This window comes from Sus scrofa, chromosome 16 (assembly GCF_000003025.6).
Source record: "Sus scrofa isolate TJ Tabasco breed Duroc chromosome 16, Sscrofa11.1, whole genome shotgun sequence".
Classification (NCBI taxonomy): Eukaryota; Metazoa; Chordata; class Mammalia; order Artiodactyla; family Suidae; genus Sus; species Sus scrofa.
The window spans coordinates 24,230,398-24,255,899 of record NC_010458.4 but is presented as its reverse complement, the minus strand read 5'-3'; the positions used below and the strand labels follow the sequence as shown (position 1 = coordinate 24,255,899).

At 37.4% G+C, this 25,502-nt stretch overlaps 1 protein-coding gene across 4 annotated transcripts in view; it reads left to right on the top strand.

Moving 5' to 3' along the window:
* RICTOR (RPTOR independent companion of MTOR complex 2) overlaps positions 5,881-25,502 on the top strand; it is a 140,086-nt gene continuing 120,464 nt past the window's right edge. For 2 of the 4 annotated variants that reach the window (XM_005672429.3, XM_003359762.5), the window contains exons 1-2: positions 5,881-5,989; positions 6,160-6,207. In XM_005672429.3, coding sequence (XP_005672486.2) covers positions 5,941-5,989; positions 6,160-6,207 — 97 coding nt within the window. In that variant the 5' untranslated portion in view covers positions 5,881-5,940. Of the gene's footprint in view, positions 5,990-6,159; positions 6,208-14,635; positions 14,660-25,502 lie in introns of those variants that run through there. The other 2 variants (XM_021076929.1, XM_021076927.1) reach the window with 2 other exon arrangements.

The following is a 25,502-nucleotide window of genomic DNA, read 5'->3' as shown; positions in this document are numbered from 1 at the left end:
ATTTTTCTCTAAGAAGGATTTGTTATTGCTACTTCTGGAAGCTAGGGGGCATTACCAACCTTGGTCCACTTTGGTCCACTTCTAGAATCTTAGGCTCAATGCAGAAATGTCATGTTTTTCTTTTCCACCTTCTGGTAGTGACTTAGCTTTCAAAGCTCAGGTATGCTATTGGCATTTGCCTTCTATATAGCTTGGCTTTTCCAGTTTTCCACTCACTCACTGTTACTCTAATTTTCGTACACTGTTAGATTTTTGTTTCTTGGTGGAAGTGTTTTGGGTCTATTTTTTTTTTTTAGCTGAAATAAAAAAGGAAAATAAAAGAAAGAATAAATTAAACTACTTATATTTATTTTACAGATTAACAATAGACAATTAACCCTGGTTAGTAGGTTAAATTAGCATGGTCATGTAAGGTATCCTGAGGAAAGACTGGGATTCTGCAACTCAAGAGGCGTTCACAACCGTCTCCAAGGAAGTCTTTTCTCTTGGGCATATGTCCATATACTATGCCCAGATAAGTAGATTTAAGAAGTATATTTAAAGCTATCCTTCACAAAATGGATACATGGCTTAAAAAGAATCTTGCAAGAAACTGTGTGTAACACAAATAATAAAAGCACAAACACAAGATTTTAAAATATGGAAAATCAGTGTTCTCTCTCGTGTGGTTCAGCAGGTTAAGGATTCAGAGTTGTCACTGCAGTGGCTCAGGCTGCTGCTGTGGTGTGGGTTTGATCCCTGGCTTGGAACTTTTGCATGCTGTAAGCACAGCCAAAAAATAAAATGAATAATATAAAATACAGAAGATCAGATAGATACTCATTCTCCTGATATAAGCACTTTATCAACATCATTACAAAGAAAAAGCAATGATAAGGTAATCAGATGTCTCAATCTCAGCCGATATTTTAAAAACTGAAATTGAGAGTATTGACCAAGTAAGGCATTATGGAAGTTTTTTGGTATAAACTGGATAGAAGCATAGATGTTTTTTCTACACTGGGTTCAGATTTTTGGAAATTCTCTTCAGTGGTAAAATACACCATAACTACTCTTTTTCTGTACCATCATAGTAAAGATGTACCAAAAATGTATATTCTGTCAGTAAAAAACAATGTTTTACGAAAAAGTCGATGAAGCTGTGGCTATAAGTGATACATATAAGAGATTCACAGAAGAATAAAAATAGTACCACATGTACTATTTATATAGTAAGGACCTTTACAACACAGTTTAATTTTCACACACTTTGAAATGAGGAGTGACTAGACAACCTTTTGTATCATGCAAGTGTTTGATGTTTATTTAGTGCCAAACTGTTTTTTCATGATGACTGACGTTTCCATAGCATGTTATCAGAAAAATTTTAAAATGTTTAATCTTTGCCTTAAGGTAAACATGGTAAGAATAACTAAGAAAGTTATTACTTTTCAGAAGAAATTTGTGCTAGGAAGAGGAGGCATTAGATAATAGACATTTGGAAACTTTCTGCAGTTTGTGATTTTTTTTTTCTGAAAAGGAAAAATATAAGCATGCACCTACATAAATTTATATCTAACACTTAAAAATATGAAAAAGATTTCTAATATCTTAGAATCTTAGAGAAAGTTTTAAACATTTTGAAACATTTGCTAAACATTTTAAATTTATGCTTCCGGTTTACTATAAAATAATGACATTAGGAAGATGAATATATACTAAATATGAAAAAAATTGTATGGATGGAATGGATGATGAAAATGATAGATATTTAAAAACTGCAGTCAGTAGAGTAGTTCTTCCATTTTTTATTTGTATTTTGCGATTCCAACAATTAAATCCAAAGAGTTAATATCCAAATAAACTCTTCTTGAACCGGGCTTTGAGTTGCTGTACCACAAAGAATTTAACAAAGATCTTTAAAATAATGAAGTATACTCAGATCTATTGATTTTATTTGTACCATTAGTGAAGTAACACAAAAAATTACATTGAATCACTTTAATTTCATCTTATTTTTTATGTTTTAGCTAACAAAAAGTTAATTCACATATATTGGAGTATGTGTACAAATGGACTTTTAGATGACAAGATAACGTAACAATTTTGATCAATCCACTGCTTAACACATTATTATAATCAAATATTTATGATGTGGCTTAGGACAGCCATAAAATTCTCTAATAGAGTTTTCCTTTAAAAACATTGTTTTAGAACAATTAAATGAAAGATAACATCACTCAAAATTCTGCCAACCAGAATAATTATTGTTTAAAATTTTAATGCATACCACCCAGATTTCATGAATTTATGCATCTTTCACAAACATAGGCTTATACTTCATGTAAACTGCTTTCACTGGGGGATTTTATACCTTAGAGAATTTTTTTAAATGACATATACTTGAGATTTTGCGACAGAGTTTCAATTTTTTTTTTGGCTGTGCTCATGGTATTCGGAAGTTTTCAGGCACAGGATCAAACCATGTCACTGCAGTGACCCCAGAGGCTGTAGTGACAATGCCAGATTCTTAACCCACTGTGCCACAAGGGAACTCCAGAGATTCAAATTTAAAGGAACAATACTATGGACTAGTTCCTGCTGTGCAAGCCTGACTCTTCATAATTAACCCTCTATAGGTCTGTAAGACCTGTTTTAATTTAGCCCATCGCCTGCCATTTTAATGGCCTTTATCTAGATGTTAAATGAGTGGTTTAACTAAGAACAGAAACTACTAAAAAATAGACTGACCAAATGTGGTTTTTCACTTGCTTATCTTGAATGGCTATGTAATAAGGCAGATAGATAAGGGGAACTAAGATTTTGGCAAGGCTTTGTTTCTGTCCAGTGCTGCCACAGTATCTGAAACATATAATTGGTATATAAACTAGAATTATAACTGTGTATGGTAGAACAGGGACAAGAACCCAGAGTGACTATCAATGGAATCACTGTATTCTGAATCAAGCAGTAATATTTCAGAGGTTGGTCTGGACCTAATCTATATAACATTTTTTATCAGGACTAATAGTACAAGAAAAAAGCCTTTCACATAGTAAATGAAACCTAGTTGGAAAATGAAAACTAAGAGAGGAAGTCACATTCTCAATGACCAGATCAGAATCAAAATGACCCGGAAAATTAGAGAAGTAGTAAGAAGTAAACAAAATGAGTAGACAGAGGGGTGGCTAAAATAAACACAGAGAAAAAACAAGTTTCAAAAAGAGGAGAGGCTAGATCTAGAAGTTTAGATATAACATAGATTTTATTTTATTAAAAAAATTTTTTTGGCTTTTTGGTGTTGCGACCACAGCATATGCAGGTTCCCAGGCTAGGGGTCTGATCTGAGCTACAGCTGCTGGCTATGCCACAGCCACAGCAACACCAGATCTGTAACCCACTGAGTGAGGTCAGGGATCAAACCTACAACCTCATGGTACCAGTTGGATTCGTTTTCGCTGCGCCGCAAGGGAACCCTAAGGTGAGATTAATAACTAAGATAAAAGTAGGAATGCTTAAAATGCAAATAAACAGAAAATTATTCCTACTAAATTACCTAAACTCCTGCCAGTCAATTTATTGCAAGCACTAGTGTTCTTTCTCAAAGTCATTCACAAAACAGATGTGAGAACAGACAATAAATGACTGAATAGTAACAAGGGAAAAAAATACTCATGAAGATGAAACTAAGTGGAGAAAGATATCTCTTGCTGAAAATGGAACAATATGATAAAAGAATAATATAAAAGATGAAAGGTATTAGATTCAGGATTCCTGTACCTAAATAATTTAAAAGTGATCCGTTTACTCAACTTTCATGGAAGACTGAGAAAGAAAATGAAGTTAAATTGTTCTGGGAAAGAGTTAATTTAAAATAAATAGGAATTATAAAAATAGGATAAAAGGTTAGTTGAAAATTGGGACAATTCTAAGAAATCTGGTAGAATTTTCATTGATAAATTTCCACATTTCTAAAATGGTGAAATGTGATACATGAAGAAATAAAATACAAAATTTTTAAATGTTTTAGTCAGACCTCAAGTTTGGTGATTTTTGCCTTGGGCTCTAATTAGAATATGTAATTTTCACCAAGACTTAAAAACTTCATTAAGAGGGAGCAAGTTTGTTGTCAGTAAAATTACTGCTGGTAATTAATGTCAGAGGACATTTTAAAAAATAATTGTGCCACATCCTTGAATCTAAGAGCAATATTAACAGCAGATACCTTATTGGAGATCTAATAAGGAAAGGACCAGCAATATTCAGAGGATAGTATCCTACGGAGGCAGTGTTCCTCTTTTATTAACCTGATGATGCTACTCTATGCTGCTTTTTCCTGTTAAAATTTGTGCTTGTATTACAATTGATATGTATTAATTACAGGACATTTAAAAAGTACAGACAAACAAAAACCAAAATGGTGTAATTCTACCACTTAAGGAAAAAAATAGTTAACATTTTGATGTACATCTCAGACCTTTTTCTCCATACAAATATATGTAGAATATTTTTATAAAGTATACTTTTACGTATTTTAAGTGTTTATAAAAAAGGGACTTTTGTGATCCTTGCTTGATTTAATACCATGAACATTATTTCCTATAAGGTAGACTTGCATATCATTTTTAATGGCTGCAATAATTTGCATAATCCTTACCTTTGGTCATTTAAGTGTTTCCAATTGTTTTTTTATTAACGACTGTATCTTCAAAAAAATTTTTATCAGCAAAAAGAATTGATACAAAGAAAGAAACTAGGGCATTTACTCAGCTACATTATTTATTGAACACATTTTGCTGGACACTGCAGTAACTGGAAGCTGAGAAAGGAGATGTAGTTAAGGCTGTATCTCCCCTGCTAACTACCTTTCAGTCTCACAGAATAGAAGGACAAGTGTAGAGGAAGAAGAGGCGACAAAACGCTCATCCCTTTCTTTAAAAGTTTATTTAGATTAAGAGAAAGTTGCTGGGTCAGGGACCAGGTCTATATAATACATATGTATGCAAAAGTTTCTACACTTAATAACTGTTAGGTTATTTATATAAAAAAAATTAAGCCACAACATCTACATTGGCCACATACACGGAAAATCTGGACTCAGCCCTCAGCCACTTCTCCTTGGTTCCAAGCAGGGAGGAAACCCTCTCCCCTGGCCTCTTGGCGCCCGCGCGTGCGCGGGAAAAATCCCACCAACTGCCAGGGACCCCCACCCTGCGCTCCAGACTTCTTGAAACAGTTCTCGCGTCCTGCGCCAGGCGGTCGAAAACAAAACTTCCACCCGACCACTTCCACTTAAGAGAATCCAGCCTGGCCAAGTGTGGCTTCGAAGAGCAAGTGCAAGCATAGCGGTCAAAGCGAGGTTGGAAAACAAACTTTGTTACGTGTTAACTTGGTTGGAGCAAAACAACTCCTGGCAGGATTTAGTTACGTTCAAACTGAGCAGTGTTTGTTTTGCTTTAATAAAAACGTTTTTTAACTGATGAGTAAGGAAGAAGGGCTATCTCAGGGCTTGAAAACAATCCTGCAGGATGGTTTCAGCAGGTGGCCAGCACGGCGCATCCCGGCCTCCTCCCACCTCGCGTCGGTTTTGACTACGGTTTCCGTGGCGGCTGGAAGGAAGCATCCTCCACGCGGCAAACTCGCATCAATGGGATTCCCCTCGTGGGAAATGCCCCCTCCTGGCGGACATACTCCCAGAGGGCCGGGCGTGTCGCCGCACCCGCTGGCTCTAGGACAGACGAGCACGAGCTCCGTACGAACTGTAACAAGAGTCAAAGTAGTCACCGCGGTTCCTCCGCGCCCGAGGCGGAGCCGGCTCCACCCGCCACCCGCCGCCGCCGCCGCCGCTGCCGCGCAGGGCGGGGGAAATGCCGCGGGGGGCGGGCGCGGCGAGCGGGGAGGGGGAAGGGGTTCTCGCGCGATTGGGCGAGGTTTCCGGTGTTGTGACTGAAACCCGTCAATATGGCGGCGATCGGCCGCGGCCGCTCGCTGAAGAACCTCCGAATACGAGGTAAGTCTGCTGCAGCCTTCACCCCTCACCGCCCTGCGCCCGCCACCCCTGGCACTTGCCTCCCTCTGGCCCTGGACCGGAGGGGCGAGTCGGGCGCTGGCCGGAGCCAGGGCTGCCGCCACTGGCCTGGGAGCGAATCCTAATTGGGGCTGTGTGTCTATTTCGCGCAGGGCGGAATGACAGCGGCGAGGAGAACGTCCCGCTGGACCTGACCCGAGGTAACGCGGGGCGCCGCGGGCGCCGGCGACGGTGTTCTACTGGGGAGGAGTCGGGGGCTAGGGGCCGCGGGCAGGGGCGGGCCCGGCACGGGACCCGCGGGGGTGCGGGAAGCAGAGCCCGAGCCCCGCCTGCCGGCCCGCGGGAACCAAGCCCCGGGCAGTCTCGCCGGACCCATCCCCCTTCTCGGTGCCCGCTTTCCTCGCCCCGAGCCCTTCTCCGGGCCTCTGGGTGCTGCGGGTGCCGGGGAGGACCGAGCGGGACTCGGCGGAGCCTGCGACCCACTGGGTTCTCTCGACCCCAGAGGCAGCGTGGTCCTCCTATCCCGGAGCTCGAGCAGCCGAATCCCGGGGCGGCCAGAGGGAGGTAGAAACTGTTATTTAGGTTGCCGGAGGATGTCTGAGGGAAGAGCGACCACATCCTGCCCTCCTCGTCCCCCAGAGCCGAAGCCGGACTGTCTTGGTCTTCGCCGACTGCGTGACTGCTTTTCTTTTTGCCCACCGCCCTGCTGCGGGGACCCGCAGCATTGATAACTCGGTAGCGAAACCTGGAGCCCGTGATTTCTGCTAAGTGTCTGGTTTACGCTGTATTTGCCTCCTGTTTCCCTTTCTCGGGCGGCTGGGACTGTAGTTGGCAAAGACCGCCCCCTCACCCTCGCTGCAGGTTCATTGTTTACCTTCTGCAGTGGCGATGGGTTTGTTTATACCTTTGGAACTGGGTAACCCCCAGTTATATTTTTAAGGACCTAATCCGGCTACGGGCCAGTGTATCATCTATTAGTCACCGTACTGGTGTTTATTCGACAATATCTTGCTGAGGATTTAGTGGTTATACACAAGATTTTTCTTTTCTCTTCCATGGTAAACAAGATTTGGTCTATTGATTCCGAAGAAGTCCTACTTCACACCGGCTGGCTGTAACTTAGAGTGTAATCTGGTTCAGCTGTACAGAATCAGTTTCCTTTTTGAGATCTTAAACACACTTTAGGAGGTTAAAAAAAAGTTGTTTTAACATTATACATAATACTAAAAATTTTAATCTACGTTTTACCTGGCATAATGATTTTATCTACAGTATTTGTTAGACGTGGGCTCACTGTTGAGGTTCATCTCTGTATTTAATACGTAAAGCATACCTCATTCTCTAATTCGTTTTATTTTGTATGTCATAAAGTAAGATTACTGTTTTGTAAACTAAAGTCTAGTTTTTATTTAGCTACAAGAGTACATTTTTCTAACAGTATTTTATTCTGAAAATTCAGGGACTTATTTTTGTGTGAACTAGTTCCTTTTACAGGCAGAAGAGTTTCTAAGATAAAATAGGGCTTAAGTAATAGAAATGGCAACTGATTAGATCACTAATACACTTAACTGGAACTTTTTTTATTCAGCAGACGGTTTGAATATTAATGTAGAGAGGTGTAAAACTTTTGACTTTTGTGTAACAGTTTGGAAACTTGACTATATATAACACATACAAAAAGTCTGAACTATATGTGCAAGAAGATAGCTCTAGTAAGTTTCCTAACAAAATAAGCAAAATTCCCACAGGCCTCAATTTAGCATTTGAGTTTTGTAACAGATGTAAATAGTGATTTAATTTATATATACACATATGAATTAGATGGAAGTGAAAAGAGCATTTATTAGATCTCGAGTCTGTGCATTAAAAACCAGTTTGTATGTTGTGCTAGAAATGTTATAGTTGTGCTTTAAATTGACTTTGCTGAATTCCTATGTATAGTGGTTTTTCTGATATCAGAATTTCAGGTAATAAAAGCTATGTCTGAATTTGATACTTTGGTTTACTCCAATTTTACTCAAGTTCGTAGATAACTGTCTATTTACTTTTTTAGTGAACGCCTATGTGCAAGATGTTTTTAGGATAATATAAAAGGTACAGAAGGTACTATTTCTACTTGTCCTGACAGAATGTATTTCAATTTAGAATGAAATATACACTGCCAATTGATTGCAAAAGCTGTGTGCAACTAAGTAAGAAGGCAAAGAGAACTGTATTCCTAAATCTTAAGGAAGTTTCTAATAAGAAAAATAATCTGAGTTAGATTCATTGTATAGTGACTTTGTTGTTTGAGAAATCACTATTCTGACCAACATTCATTGTATTGTTAGAAGAAGGCTTGTGGATCAAACATGAAGAAAGTTCATAAGGAATTAAACTTTAGTTTAATTCCGTTTCAGAACTGTGGGGCAGTCTGGGTTACAGCTGAAGGGCAGCTGTTTGTGGATTAGATTACAGCATGATTTAGATAAAGTTTGGTTAACTGAATTTTTTTTTTTTTTAATGCTAAAGCAGTGTTTGCTCTCATTTTCATTATTTTTATGTAACCTTTGAGAAATTCAATGTAGCTGTCTAACAAAGTTCATTTTAAAATAGAGGTCACGGTCATTGTAATTCCTAGAGGAGCCACGAATGTACTGAAAAAGAGAGCAAACTGTAAAGTTGTGTAGTTCTCTGAGTTGTAATCTCAGCTGTTACACTTAATGGTTGCTTAATTTGGAGCAGGTTAGTTGACCTTAACTCCTGGTTTTCTTCAGCTTAAAAAAGAGAGAGGTTAACTTGAAGTTATTGTTGAATGTTAAGAATGTGAGAAATAAATGAGCCAGTGTTTATAGTACACAAGAAAAGATATTCCGAGTACTACACTGATACTTTGTGAGCAATGCTAACTAAATGTTAGTTGCTTTCCCACACTATGAAATCAAAATTGTTTATATCACAGGTAGAATGCTTCAAATGATTGATTTGAATATTATAAACTCATTAACAAGGAATTATGGTTTTGAAGCTTTTGTTTTTTGCAGATATACAATTACTTGGGTTTAGTCTGTCTGAACTAGAGTTCTTTTTTATTTTAAATTTATTAAATGCTTCACAATATATAAAGTGTAGGTGAGTATATGTCTATAAATATAAGGAACTCTTTTGTGTCCCCCGATCACTCAGTTTTTCTCTGTGCCCCCACCCCAACTGTGATCATTTTTTTCTTCCAATTTTATTAAGATGTAATTGACATACAACACTATAGGTTCTTGAATATAACAATTGTAAAAAGTAGTTTGTGAGGTTACCTCTATTAGGTCTAAGAGGAGAAAAATTTATTACATTTATTTAAGATAAAATATGATATATTATTTGATAGAACCATAGAATTTTTCTCCCTGACTCCAGAAAATTTCTTAGCCTTGCAAACTTCTTGAAGCCCAGGAGAGTATTAAGGTACTTTGATTTTCATATTGCTGTTAGTGCTATGGTTTATATATAAAATATGCTTCGGTAAAAAATTGCTTATGGATTAAGCAATAATAAATTGCAGTTATGGTACAAATATGATACAATTAAATTGTACTAGATCTTATAGTCAATTTATTGGTAATTGTACTAGATCTTATAGTCAATTTATTGGTAATTGTTCCTTTCAGTTTGTTCAGACAGCTGTTCCACTTTTTTGTGAAAGTCCCTTATATTTACTATTGATATTATTAAGTACTTTCTCTATTTTGCGCATCAAAATTTATTTTGAAATCAAAATATTTTCCTTAACCACTTCCACTGCAAGGATGGTCTGTTTTTTTTTTATCAGTCCAGTAGTACATCTCTTCCTGGTACTGAATAACTTGGAGTATTCATCCTAGCCCTTCCTATTATAATTTCATTGCTGTGTTCAAGGTGAATTTCCAGGACATGGAAACACATATATTCAAATATAACCATTAGAATATAATTTAAGTACTGAGTTTTATATTTTTGTGATATACAACCCTCTTACTTTTCCATTAGTAAGAATAAAAAATTTGACTGTCTTGGAGTTCCTGTTGTGGCTCAGTGGTAACCAACCTGACGCATCCATCAGGATGCAGGTTCAATCCCTGGCCTTGCTCAATGGGTTAAGGATCCAGTGTATCCAGTGTTGCCAAGAGCAACGTCCTAGCCTGGGAACTTCACTTTTGACCTCTAGCCATGGAACTTCCAGGTGCCGCAGGTACAGCTCTAAAAAGACCAAAAAAAAAAAAAAAAAGACAAAAAAAAAAAAAAATTGGAAGTTCCTGCTGTGGTGCAGTGGAAACGAATCTGACTAGGAACCATGAGGTTGCGGGGTCGATACCTGGCCTCACTCAGTGGGTTGGGGATCTGGCGTTGCTGTGAGCTGTGGTGTAGGTCTCAGATGCAGCTCAGATCTGCATTGCCATGGCTGTGGTGTAGGCCAGCAGCTGTAGTTCTGATTCGACCCCTAGCCTGGGAATCTCCACATGCTGCTACAGGGCTACTTCTCTTTCTTGTGTTTAATTTATTGTTCCATATTGCAGCCACTTCTTTATGTCTGTTCCAGTAAAATCCTGAGAAGGGAGTAACGTCTTTCTCTTTTTAACTTCTCCAGCACTTAGTATAGCATTTAATATATAAAAGGCAGTAAACGTTTGTTTTGCCTAACTGGTTGAACAATGTGAGTAATCTCCTAACTACAGAAAATCACAAAATAAAAAAGTGTGCAAATCTGCATCATTCAGATAACCTTCTTAAAAAGCACCTAAGACAGTCAATTGTTTTGTTTTTGTTTTATAGGGCCACACCCACAAGCAAATGGAAGTTCCCAGTCTAGGGGTTGAATTGAAGCTTTGGCCACTGGGCTGTGTCACAGCTGCAGCAACATGGGATCTGAGCCGCATCTGTGACCTATGCCACAGACCTACACCACAGCTCCTGGCAAGGCCAGGGATAGAACCCGCATCTTCGTGGATGCTAGTTGGATGTGTTTCCACTGCACCACAATGGGAACTCCTTCAACTAATTTGTTTTCTTCAGATTCTAAACTGACTTTGGAATCTTCCTACTTTGTGAAGAGAACTTTTGTTTCTTTATTAAGAAGACAGAAGCTGTCTAATGTGAATCCTTTTGTCTTCTCCCTTTTATATTTTCACCTTTACTTTACCTTCTCTTTCCCTGAGTACGAGGATAAAGCATCCGTGTTCATTTCCAAGGCTAAAATGGGAAAGAATTTTTTGCTCCTGATACTCTTTCCCCTAAGATTCTTGGTAGAGCTCAGATTTCTTTCTTCTTCATTTCTTCCTTCCTTTGGCTCAGTTTTCTCATATTCAGGAAACATTTGTTGTATTCTTCATGTGGAGCAGATACTATGCTAGGCATGGGATGGCGGTGAGAGATGTGGAAATGATAAGTCAAAGATTTCAAAACAGTTATTTTTTTGAAGGCCCTACACACAGAGTAGTTTATCCTCATTCCACAGCTTTCTTCCTTAACCCCTTTAGTCTTGTAAGCACAGCTTTCCCCTTGTACTAAAAATAAAATTTTCTTAAAGGATGCTGGTAACCTCATGCAAAATTCATTGGCATTTTTAGGTTCCCCATTCTATTATTAGTACTACTACTGCATTAATAGTTTTGTTCCAGGCACTGAAATATATTATTTTACTTAATCTTCAACAAATTTTTAAGGTTCTCTTATTATCCTTGTTTTACAGTTGAAGATATAGGCTTTAAGATTCTAAGAGCCTGAAATTCAGAAAGGTAAGCCAGGGTCACAGGCTAGTGAGTGACTAATTGCAGATCATGCACTTGTAGCCACTACACTATTGCTATTCTTACAACTCCTGTTCTTTTCCTACGTCTCAGGCTGCTCCCTTTTTGTTTACCGGCTGGTCTTCAGCTCCTTAAGCAAGTGTGCCCTAAGATTCTATTCTTGATTTCATTTTTTTTTTTTTTTTTTATTGTCCACCCTGTGACATATACAGTTCCTGGGCCAGGGATCAGATCCAAGCTGCAGTTGCGACCTAAGTCACAACTTTGGCAATGCCAGATCCTTAACCCTCTGTGCTGGGCCAGGGACCACACCTGTGTCCCAGAGCTCCCAAGAATGTTGATCCTGTTGTGTCACAGCAGGAACTCCTGGTCTTGATTTTCTTTTCCTCTCTCTTATTGAGTAGTGTTTTCACTTATGGTTTCAAAAGTCCATGAGTTGAGATGGTTATGATAGTTATATTTTTATTAATACTTTTTCTTTTAAGTTTGCAAAACAGATTAGCAAGTATGTCTGTAATCATCTCAGATTCAGATTTGTAATGTGTAAAATTTTGCACCCCCAAGGCACACCCACTTTTCATCTCTGGGTACCACCATCATCCTCTGTTATTCAAGCTAGAGAGCTATTGCTCATCCTCTTTATTTGCCATGTTTTTTTTTTTCACTTTACCTCTGAAATGTGTACTGAATGCAGTCTCTCCTGTTCTCATTGTCATTGGTCTAGTTCACATCCTCATTCTCTCATTTGGATGATAGTAAAATACTCTTTTCTCTCACTTTTTTTTTTTTTTTTTAACTCCCTGTGCTATATGATTGCCAGGATTATTTCCTTGAAATCTAGATATGATCTTTACATGTTCATTTTGCTCACAGAATAAAGTCCAAATTTCTTAGTTTGACATTGATGGCCTTTTATGATTTATTCCAGAATTATTTACTTCTGTACTCTCTTAACCATGCTGTTCGAAATCTATCTACCTCTCTTCATCGTTCGCTTGTGTAACACACTCCCTCCCTTCTTTATAAACAGTGTTTCTCAGAGGGCACTGGGGAGAGTTTGCTAAGCCTAAAGTACCTACCTCTTCATTCTTTTTTTTTCCCCCTTGGAGATTGTTATGCCCCAGCTGAGAATCCTTGCTTTAGTGAAAGACTAAAAGATGACTGTTATTCCTTGCACATGGCATACATTTTCTGTTTGACCTTGTATAGGTTGTTTTTTTCTGTAGAATTCCATTTGGAGCACTCTTTAGAGAAATCATAATTCTTTGGGGTCTAAGTCAAATGCCACTTCTGGGAAGAATCTTTCCTTATCATTCCAGTGAGAATTCATTGCTTCCTCCTCTACTTTTCTACATCTTTATTTCTTTCTGAATATCACTTAGCATTACCTTACTTAAGTTTTATGTTCAGTTTTTCTGTCATTAGATCTTAAACTTCTTCCCCAGCATATATTGAATAATAATAACCAAAATATTTATCGTAAGGAAGAATGGAGAGAGAGATGGGAAAAGGAGTACAGTACTAAAAGAGAGTAGCAGTGAAAGAGTAGGAGTTCCCGTCATGGCCCAGTGGTCAGCGAATCCGACTGAGAACCATGGGGTTGCGGGTTCGATCCCTGGCCTCGCTCAGTGGGTTAAGGATCCAGCGTTGCTGTTAGCTGTGGTGTAGGTCACAGACGTGGCTCGGATCTCGTGTTGCTGTGGTTGTGGCGTAGGCTGGCAGCTACAGCTCCGATTAGACCCATAGCCTGGGATCCTCCATATGCTGAGAGTGCAGCTCCAGAAAAGGCAAAAAAAAAAAAAGAAAAAAAAAGAAGCGAAGGAGTATTTTAGGAGTTCCCCTTGTGCTCAGTGGGTTAAGAACCCAACATTGTCTCTGTGAGGATGCGGGTTTGATCCCTGGCATCACTCAGTGAGTTAGGATCTGGTGTTGGCACAAGCATGCAGCTCAGATCTGCTGTTGCCGTGGCTGTGGTGTAGACTGCAGCTGCAGCTCCTGTTTGACCCCTGGCCTGGGAACTTCCATATGCCTCAAGTGCAGCCATAAAAATAAAAACAAAAGGAGTATTTTAGGTTTGCAGACTAACCTCTTTAAGAACAATAAAAGTGATGAAAAAAAAGTGAAAAAAATGGAGAAATTGTTTTAGAAGAGATAAGTTCAGCTTTGCATTTTGAGTTTCAGGTGATTGACTCTCAGAGATGTACAAGAGGTAGCAGCAAATGCTAGAATGAATGAATGTTTTTGTAGTTGTTCTAAACTTGTGATCTGATTCTTCTCTGCTTAGGACCTCCAGGAGGAAAGAATGTAAATAGAGAATGAGCTGAAGATTTGATTGTTGGAGGATAAGCTGATTAGCATATATGTCAGAGCAAGGGAATCAATAAGAAGAAAGGGACCAACGAAGGAGAGGAAAGTTAAAAATTATCATGATTGTGATCTTTGAAGCCAGGAGGAGAGTTTGGGGTTGAAGGGATTGAGACTATAGCACCAAAGCTGCAGTATGGAGAACTCAGTTATTCCTTAATCTGAGGATGAGCTTGGCATGCTCTTTAACCTCTCTGGGGTTCAGTTTCCTGATCTCTAAACTGCATATTGCTTTATATGTGTAGCACTTTCAAAGTCTTCATTCTTTGTGACTCTCAGATATCATGATACTTCTGGTATATTGAAAGTTAAAGAGAAAGTCTTGTTAAGTCACTTGTTAAATTACCATGAGAGAGATCCCCATAAGCAGCAATGAATACATGTAGGAGTATGGTATTTCATAGCTCTTTAAAATGTAAATTATGGTCAACTCTCAGTTTCCTTTTAAGTGATCATCTGCAGTGACTTGCTGCCTCCTCCCCCCTCCCAGGTCTCAGGCTACTGAAAATAGGGCTGTGAAAAGCACAGTGGGGTGAGTGAATGGTTTGCATGCCTGTGTATCTGTACCTCTGTCACCAAGCTAAATACAGTCCACTCTCAGTTACCTACACTTAATAAAAAGGTGAATAATGGTGGAACAGTGCTAAATATACAGTCTAAATAGCATTATTTATATGTGACTTGGGAAGATTTTATATTCTTTCCCCCCCTACAATAGATTGCTGTATCTTTTATTTGAATTATTAGCATCAGTTTTTATTTTCTATGCAAATACTCTTAGAATAGTGGGCTTAAACAGGCTAAAATATTCATAGATAATCCACATATGAATAATTGAGAGTTGACTGTTAATGCTTTTTGGATCATACATTGTTTTGTATTATCTGTGCATTTTTGTTAGTGTGGCCAGGTTAAAGCTTAATAGCTACTTAAAAATTACATTTGAATTTACTTATACAGTTATAAGATGCCAAACTAAATTGAAAATAATTGTGTAAAACTAGCTGAATATAATATTCGTATGTTCAGAGTCATAGGGTTGAGAGAGAACCCAAACCTAAGTACATTTTTAAAATTCCTCTTACACATTTGTTTAGCTAGAAAAATTGCATAAACTGAGCAATGTGCCTAGTAATGATGGAATTTATATAAAATATAATAAAGTTGAAACTATGCCAAGGCTTCAAACATAACTGTTCAAGGAGTCAGTTGAGTTTAGTAATACAGAAGAGTTTTAACCTTAATTACCTAGATTTTAAAAAATCTGGCTCCTTCAATTATTTTGCCTTTTTTTGTTTGTTTTTAATCCCAAATGCTGAAAAATTTGGATTCGTACTGGTTTGTCAGTCAGCATATTTTTTATAAACATATTATCAGGTTAGTAAGTGTTAATGTGAATCAGGAAGGCATAACCCTTGACTTCAAGGAGTTTCTGTTATAGTTGGGCTATATCTACATCATATAAGACAGCAGTATTTAAAGCACCTGCCAGTTATTTTTATAAAGGAATCAAAAGCCAGAGGAATTCAGAAAAATATGGGAGATAGTTAAGGAATGACCTAGAGGAAAGATCTGATGTTAAGTGTTGATACCTGTAAGAACTTTGCATAAAAGGAGCATTTGAATAGTTAAAACTCTGAATCAGTGTTTTAAAAAATTGTGCTTAATTTTGTGAACTAACATATTCCTGGCGTATTATTCAGTATTTGAGGATAATGTTGAGAAAAAGTTGGTGATGAGTTCTGCATATAACTCTCTCTTAACTATAGATGATTGATTATATTTCATAGGGATTTTTCAGACCTTTAAAGGTAGTGCTGGACTAGACTGAGATTTTAGGCATATTGTGAAGTAATTGTGTGCTTGTGACTATGAGTAGAAAGATGCTTGGCTGCATTCCAAATCCAAGGGAAAATGATTTTTTTCCTTCCATTGTTTTGCAGTATATGTGTCTCCTCTCCCCTTCATTAATAGTGCATGTTCAAAGGGCTCTGTAAATTTGTGTCAAACTTATTTCTAGATCTGTGCAGTTTGGAAATAGAGAGTCTGAGTGGGATGGATAGTGTTTTTTGTCATTTTTCACAATACAATGACCATATTTCCTGATTTCAAATTTTAAACATGAGGTTTGACAGTATTTTAAGATTATTCCAAAAAATATGGAATGTTTCATTACCAAATCCAGACACCCTACCCTCTAGTTATTTGGGTAAAAGATAAACAGTGTTTGGGGAAATTAACACTCTATTAAAGGAGTAAAATGAGAGTTGAACTACCACTTGCAGGGATTTTAGTAATCTTATTCAGAACTTAGTGTAATTTCATCTGTTTCTTATAATAAATAGGAAAGAAAGACAGAAGCTCTCTGCCAAGTAATTTAAGGTGCTAAGAAGAAACAGCCTGCCAGATAAAAGTGTATTTAACTATTTTTACATGTCTATACATATATATTTTTATCAATAGTTTCATCCTTTGAGAAAATCACATCTTAAAATATTGATGATTATTTCCATGCTTAATGTTCATCCCTCATACACTAAAACTTTTAATTGCCCTTTTTTCCCCACTCATAATTCTGTGTAATACACTCCCTAACCTTGACCACACCACCTTCACCACCAGTCCCCTCCCCCAAGGAAAAGAAAAACTGAGGAGAATAAAATTGCAGAAAGTGTGAGAAGACTCCAGTGTTTGGAGGTAGGTGAGCTGTAGCTCTAACCTTTAACTCTACAGCAATATTTGGGGTGGCAAGTGGGATATGGTGGGAATGTTTTATTTAGCAAATGAGTTGTAGATAAGATTTTAATCATCTGTCACACAAAATCTTAGTGTAAAATCATGGTTATGGGATATTTGAATTCAAATAGCTATTTCCTACCTTGTTTATTTATAATGATCTATGTGTGTTTTTATTTTATTACTATAGGTTATAATTTCTAGAGGGTTTTTTTTGTTGTTGTTTTTGTTTTGTTTTGTTTTGCTCGGGGGTTGTGTGGGGCTCCCCCACACTCAAGGCATATGGAACTAGGGGTTGAATCAGGAGCGGCAGCTGCCAGCCTACACCACAGTCACAGCAGTGTGGGATCCAGGCGGGTCTGTGACCTACACTACAGCTCACAGTAATGCTGGATCCTTAACCTAATGAGTGAGGCCGGGGATCGAACCCATGTGCATCCTTATGAATACCGGTCGGGTTTGTTTCCACTGTACCACAACAGGAACTCCAGAGTTAATACCCAGGTCTGCTTATGTGTGTCATGTATGTCATGATGTGTATGGATTTTTTATTTTCCATTTGTATGGGCAGTGGATTTATATTAGTCCAAGTCTGGAGCAATTAAGCTAATTTCAACTTAAAATTAAAAAAAAAATTGCTTTCTCAATATCTCTTTTTCGTCTTCAGCGTGACTTTTTAATAAGTTTTAGCCATTAGAGTATCTAGATAGGTGAATTTTTTCTTTAATTTTTTTCATGAATGACTGTATAAAGTGTAGATAATCAGATCACTGTAAAGAGTTCAAAGGTATGTGTTATAAAGTTAGAAAAACTAGAATGCCAATCCAGTAAAAGTTTTGTGTTGGAGTTTCCTTGTGGCTCAGTGAGTTAAGGATGCAGCATTGTTACTCTCTGTGGCTCAGGTTGCTGCTGTGGCACGGTTCTATCCCTGGCCTGAGTGCAGCCAAAAAAACAAAAAAGTTTTGTGTTGACCTAAGTGAAATGATTCAAAATTAGCTTAGTATTTCTATGGAGAAAAAAGGAGGATGATAAACCTCCTTTGGTTCCCACATCAATAATATTCTCATGTGAAAGACCTCATTAATAGTTATAAAGTGTCTGTGTGATTGTTTCTCCGTCTTTCCCTTGGGTTTTTTTTTTTTTCCCCCGAATTTTTCTCATTGATTTTTATTTCCTTTTTCTATTTGTGATCTTCTGGTGACTCTTTACTGTAATAAGACTTGCTTTAGAAATGGACCATATTTTTCTTTTTGTGTACTTGATAGTGTTTTATATTCCTTGATTTAAAATAAATTTTAATTTTTAAATTTTTTTACTTAATCCTTCATTGAATTATTTTTTGCTGTATGAGTTGGTGATGCTTTGTTAGAAAAAAGATTCACTGCCCATCTCTTGGTGCATATCCCTAAGAAATTATAATTGAGTAATGCTTAGGAAATTGATTTAATACTTGAAAGCAACTTGGCAATGTGTGCTTAGACTAGATTAGCAGAATAAAGAACACATTTCAGTATGCAAAAGCAAGAGTAAATGTGAAAGTGAAACAAAAATATCTGAAGGTGAAAAGGTTTTGATGAAATGTATTTTGTAAATGTTGGTAATTTTAAGAATATTTGTATTCACTTCATTTAAAATATTTTTATGCATCTTACTCTTTGGAAGTATGAAAACCAGTGACTTTGGAATTCCCTGAAAGTGGGAACATTTAAATAACCTTGGGATATCCTGGCTGGTTCTGAGTCTAGACTGTTTAGTTCAGTGAACAGATTTAAACTGTGTGTGGATTATTAGCTACCAAAAGAATACTTGTTTTTAGTGATGAATTTTGAGTGATTGCTTGTTTGATTCTACCAGTCAGGAATGGCAAAATGCAGTAAATCTATATTTTTAACCATGTTTTTCAGGATTATGTTAATTATTGCTCTTGTACATACTGGTAGATAATATTATTTCCAACTGTTTTAAATGATTTTTCCTAGCATAGAGCTGAATTAGTGTGGTAAACTGTTGGCTGTCATGATCAGAACTTGGTCTAAGATGATATTTTGGTCAAAAATGCTATTTTGATTATCAGAACATTACAAATAATAAAGAATTTATCAAATGGTGTGTTTTAGCAGACAATCTAGAAATATTTTCCATTAAAGTAGATTTGTTTTCCTTCTAAGCAGTCCTCTTGGAAAGGCATATACTTGTTCTGGTTGTGATGTTCAAAACATTAAAAATTCTGCTTCTGAAGATTACTAAAGCTTATATTATAGATCTGTAAATTGATAATTTGATTTGTCCTCTGGGATGAATTGGAGTTCAGGAAATGTTTAAACATAAATTGGGCTCAAATGTAGTGGTAATTTATTAATTCATTGATTTATTCACTCATTAATTTGAAAAGAATTTTTTGAGTGCCTGCTATGTTTTAGCACTGTATTAACTACTGGAATATGTTTGATGAGTTAATTTTTCTTAAAAATAGGCAGCCACTATATATGTGATGCCTGCCATTATATCTAGTCCCTGGGTTCCTTACTGCATTCTTATTTCCTAACTCTTTTTCTTTTCTTTTCTTTTCTTTTTTTTTTGCTTTTTAGGGCCGCACCAAAGCATAGGGAGGTTCCCAGGTTAGGGGTCAAATCAGAGCTCAGCTGTTGGCCTATACCACAGCCACAGCAATGCCAGATCCGAGCTGCGTCTGTGACCTACACCACAGCTCATGGCAACACTACATCCTTAACCTGCTGAGCAAGGCCAGGGATCAAACCTGTAACCTCATGGTTCCTAGTCAGATTCTCTTCCGCTGTGCCACAATGGGAACTCCCTAACTCTTTTTCTTTTGTTTACTATATTTGGCAAAACAGCCTCTTGCTGTTCATTCCTATCCATTTTCTCTTTTCAGAGCCTTTGTACTTTTGTAACATCCTGTCTGGGTTATTCTTCCCCTAATCTTGGTAGCCTTCCTCTCTCACTTCATTTAACTGTCTTTATTTATTTATTTATTTATTTAGTCTTTTCTAGGGCCGCTCCCACAGCATATGGAGGTTCCCAGGCTAGGGGTCGAATTGGATCTGTAGCCACCGGCCTACACCACAGCCACAGCAACATAAAAAAACAGAAAATGATGGAGATGAGGGCCACTTCAGATAAGAATGATAAAAGAAGGCCTCAGTGCACCCATTTTAAAGAGAGTTAAGGAGTTCCCACTGTGGCACAGTGGTTAACGAATCCGACTAGGAACCATGAAGTTGCAGGTTCGATCCCTGGCCTTGCTCAGTGGGTTAAGGATCCGGCATTGCCATGAGCTGTGGTGTAGGTTGCAGACCCGGGTTGGATCCCGCGCCACAGTGGGAACTCCTTAACTCTCTTTAAAATGGGTGCACTGAGGCCTTCTTTTATCATTCTTATCTGAAGTAGCCCTCATCTCCGTCATTTTCTGTTTTTTTATGTTGTTTTCTTCTGTAACCCTGTCATAACTGCTAATTACAGTATTATTTGTCTCCCTAGAGTGTATGTGAAGACAAGCACTTTTTGTTGTTCACCATTTTATCTTCAGTGCCTAGAACAGCCTCAGCACATTAAATATGCTTTATAAGTAAATCTTTATTGGCTGAATGAGTGACTATCAAATTTGTGTTTGGTTTGAGGGCTCTAGACCAGTTTTTTCCACTGCTTATTTAACATCTTTACCATGTAGTCATGTATATCAAGCTTTCTTTCACACTCACTAATTATTTTATTATTCTAAAAATCTTTCTGTATTTTCCATCTAGGTTTTAAGAGCAGTACTTTAATTGGGCCAGGCCACCCAGGGGACACGAGGAGACATTTTAGCCCCATTCTTTGTCCTTATTCTACACATGAAATCTGTAACCAGATGATAATTATTTTATCTCTGAAACACTGATAATTTTTTTTTCTTTTTTTTGCTTTTTAGGGCCGCTCCCTCGACATATGGAGGTTCCCGGGCTAGGGGTCAGAATCAGAGCTATAGCTGCTGGCCTACGTCACAGCTACTGCAATGCCAGATCTGAGCTGCGTCTTTGACCTACACCACAGCTCACAGCGATGCCAGATTCCCCAATCCACTGAGCTCAGCCAGGGATGGAACATCATGGATCATAGTCACGCTGAGCCATGACTGGAACTCCTGTTTTTTCTTTTTTTTTTCTTTTTTGTTTGTTTGTTTGTTTCCATTTCTGTTGTCGTGCCTTTTCAGGCCTCAGTTCCTTTCTTGGGTGATTGCATTGGCTTCATAACTACTATGCCTATTCTAGTTCTATCTTTTCCCAGTTTACTCTCTTCACTCTAGAAACAAGTTTTCTACAGTTAATTTCTTCAGTAGGGTTGAATATCTTCCTTCTTTGAGCATCTGTAGTATATTTTACCTTTCTTATAATTTGTTCACTCCTGCCTCTCTCAGTCACAGTTGACAAATACTTATTTATGTTTATGTGCTGGGTACTATTCCTTTGCTGGTGGTTTAGTGATGAAAAACATTGAGTCTCTGCCTTTGAGGAGTTTATGTCTTAGTGGGGAGAACACAGACAGTAAACATGTGAACATTTGTAAATTAACAATAATTTCTTCATTTCTAATATTTTAATGTTCACATTTTCCTGATTGCCTTACATATATCATTTTGTGTCATAGTTCATACAAGGTTCGCACACTTTTGATTTAATTTTTTTAAATGTGTAAAAAGTAAACTATCAAATTGTTTTTTCTGTCTGCATAATCTATCTTTTCGGTCTGTATTATTTCTTTTGCTTTGTTCTTAAACATTTTGAGAAATATGTGTTTAGATGGTTGTTTGTCCTCTTTGGGATGTATTAGGCATCCTGATTCAAAGTATTTGTCATGTTTTTGAATAATTTTGAAAAGTTCTCAGTCTTTGACTTTTCAAGTATTATATCTCCTACATTTTATCTTTTTTAGGAATTCTTATTAAACATAAGTTAAAGAGTAATCTCTTATCTTTCTTGTTTTTTAAACTCTTTCATGTATTTTGTTTCCTTTTTTCTTGGGGTCCATGTTCTGTATAATATCTTCAGAAATAGCTTTCAGTTGATTAGTTCTCCCCTTAGCTGTGCTTATTCTGTTTATCCCCCCATTGAATTTTTCATTTCAATTAGGATATTTTTGTTTCAAGAAGTTCTGTTTGGATGTTTGTAAATTTTGAGTCTCGTATTTCCTATCCTTTCTTCCTTTAAACCAGGGGTTTGCAAGTTATGGTTCGCAAATCTTGCAAATAAGACTTACAGATGCTGCATTTGTAAATAGCTTTATTGGTAGATAACCATCCTCATTTAAGTATTGTCTCTGGCTGCTTTGATGCTGTAACTGTTCAGTTAAATATTTGCGATGAAGCCTTCAAAGCCTAAATATTTACAGCTTGAATGTTTATGGAACAAGTTTGCCAACCTCCCCTTCTTTAGATGTATAAAACATAATTATTTTATTGTTTGTATTATATAGTAATTCAAATATTTAGTCTTTTTAGATTGTTTTGTTTATTGTTTCTCTTGATAGTGGCTTGTTTTCATGTTTCTTTCAATATTTATGATTTTTGCTTGTGCACTGAAATTTTTTAGGTTAGGGCTGAGGGTGGTTACCTATTTGGGTAGATGTGTGGGTTGGGATGGTGGTTGATGATTGAATTTGCTTCTTCTTGCTGCCTGGGAGTATAGTAGACCAAGGGCTACTTTAAATTAAAATCCTCAAAGTCTGTGAACCAGATGGCTTTACAGGCAAATTCTATTAAACATACAAAGAAGAACTTATACCCATCCTTCTTAAACTTTTCCAAAAGATTGAAGAAGATGGAAAACTCTCAAAGACATTCTCTGAAGCCACCATCACCCTTCTTCCAAAACCAGACAAAGATTACTACCAAAAGAGAAAATTATAAGCCAATATCTTTGATGAATATAGATGAAAAAATTCTCAGGAAAATTTTAGCCAACCAAATCCAGCAACACCTAAAAAAAGATCATACACCACAATCAAGTGGAATTCATCCCAAGTTCACAAAGATGATTCACCATACTCAAATTAATCATTGTCATATACCAGGTTAACAAAAGAAAAGTCATAAACCATATGATCATCTCAATTGATGCCGGAAAAGCATTTGACAAAATCCAACATCCATTCATTATAAAAACTCTTTACCAAAGTGGGTATTGAAGGAACATACCTTAACATAGTAAAAGCAATTTATGACAAACCCACAGCCAGTATAATACTCAGTGGAGAAAAGCTGAAAGTCTTATTGCTAAAATCTGAAACAAGACAAGGATGCCCACTCTCACCACTTTTATTCAACATAGTATTGGAAATTCTAGCCACAGCAATCAGATGAAAAAAGAAAAGAAGAGGTATCCAAATTGGAAGAAAAGCGGTGAAATTGTCACTCTCTGCAGATCACATGATAGTATATATAGAAAACTCTAAGGATTCCACACAAAAACTATTCAAACTGATCAATGAATTCATTAAAGTGGCAGGGTACAAGATTAGCATTCAGAACTAAGTTGGATTTCTGAATCCTAACAATGAAAAATTAGAAAAGGAATATTAAAAAACACCTTTCAAAAATCACATTGTCTCCCCCAAAATTAAATACCTTGGAATAAACCTGACCAAGGAAGTGAAAGACTTACATGCTGAGAACTATAAAACATTAATCAAGGATATTAAAGAGGATTCAAAGAAATGGAAAGATATTCCATGTTCCTTGATTGAAAGAATTAATATTGTTAAAATGGTTGTACTAGCCAAAGAAATCTATAGATTTCATGCAATTCCTATCAAACTACCCATAACATTTTTCACAGAACTAGAACAAATATTCCCAAAATTTATATGGACCCATAAAAGACCCAGAATTGTCAAAGCAATCTTGGGGGGGCGGGGGACAAGCAGGAGGCATACCTCTCCCAGACTTCAGACAATATTACACAGCTACAGTAATCAAGACAGTGTGGTAGTGTACAAAACAGACATATGGATCAATGGAACAGCATAGAGACCCAGAAATAAACCCAGACACTACAGTCAGTTAATATTTGACAAAGGGGGCCAGACTATAAAATGGGAAAAAGTCTCTTCAGCTAGTGATGCTGGGATTATTGGACAGCTTCATGTAAATCAATGAAAATAAAACAGACCCTCACACCAGGTGCAAAAGTAAACTCACAGTGGGTTAAAGACTTAAACATAAGACATTACACCATAAAAATCCTAAAAGAGAACTTAAGCAAAACATTCTGTGCCAAATGTTTTCTTAGGTCAGTCTCCCAAGGCAATAAAAACAAAAACAAAAACAAATGGGACCTAAACTTATAGACTTTTGCACAGCAAAGGAAAACATTAAAAAAAACCCAAAAAGAAAACTTACGGAATGGGAGAAAATAGTTGCAAATGATGGAGCCAACAAGGCCTTACTATATAAACACCTTAATATCCAAAATATACAAACACCTCATACAACTCAATGACAACAAAAAAATCCACTTGAAAAATGGGCAAAAGACCTAAATAGACATTTCTCCAAAGCAGACATATGGATGGCCAAAACGCACATGAAATGATGCTCAGCATCACTAATTATTAGAGAAATTCAAGTCCAAACTACAATGAGGGAGTTCCTGTTGTGGCTCAGTGGGAATGAATCTGACTAGGAGCCTTGAGTTTGCTGGTTTGATCCCTAGCCTCGCTCAGTGGGTTAAGGATCTGGCGTTGCTCTGGCAGTGGTGTGGGCCAGCAGCTATAGCTCCCATTAGACCCCTAGCCTGGGAACCTCCATGTGCCTCGGGTGCAGCCCTAAAAAGCAAAAGCAAACAAAACCCAAAAAAACAAGACCAAAAAACTGCAATGAGGTACCACCTCACACTGGTCAGAATTGCCATCATTAATAAGTCTAAAAATAAATGCTAAAGAAAATGGAGAAAAGGGAAGCTTCCTACACTATTGGTGGAAATATAAATTGGTAAAACCCCTCTGGAAAACAGTATGGAGGTTCCTCAGAAAACTAAATGTAGAACCACCATCTAGCAATCTTACCTCCTAGGCATACATCTGGACAAAACTATAATTCAAACATAGGAGTTCCTGTTGTGGCTCAGCAGGTTAAGAACCCACTAGTATCCATGAGGTTGCAGGTTCAATTCCTGACCTTGTTCGGTGGGTTAAGGATCCTGTGTTGCTGCAAGCCGGGGCATAGGTTGCAGATGCATCTTGGATCCTTTGTTTTTGTGGCTGGGGCATAGGCTGGCAGTTGCAGCTCTGAATCAACCTCCAGCCCAGGAACTTCCATTTGCTGCAGATGTGGCCCTAAAAGAATAAAAATACATATGCACGTACCCTGTGTTCACAGCAGCGCTTTTCACAGTAGCAAAGACGTGGAAACAAGCTAAATGTCCATCAAGAGATGAACAGATTAAGAAGATGTGGTACATATATATACGCTGGAATGCTACTCAGCCTTAAGAAAGAATGAAATAATGCCATTTGCAACAACATGGATGCAACTAGAGATTACCATACTAAGTGAAATAAGTCAGAAAGAGACACCATATGGTATCACTTACATGTGGAATCTAAAATATGGCACAAGTGAACCTATCTGCAAAACTGAAACAGAC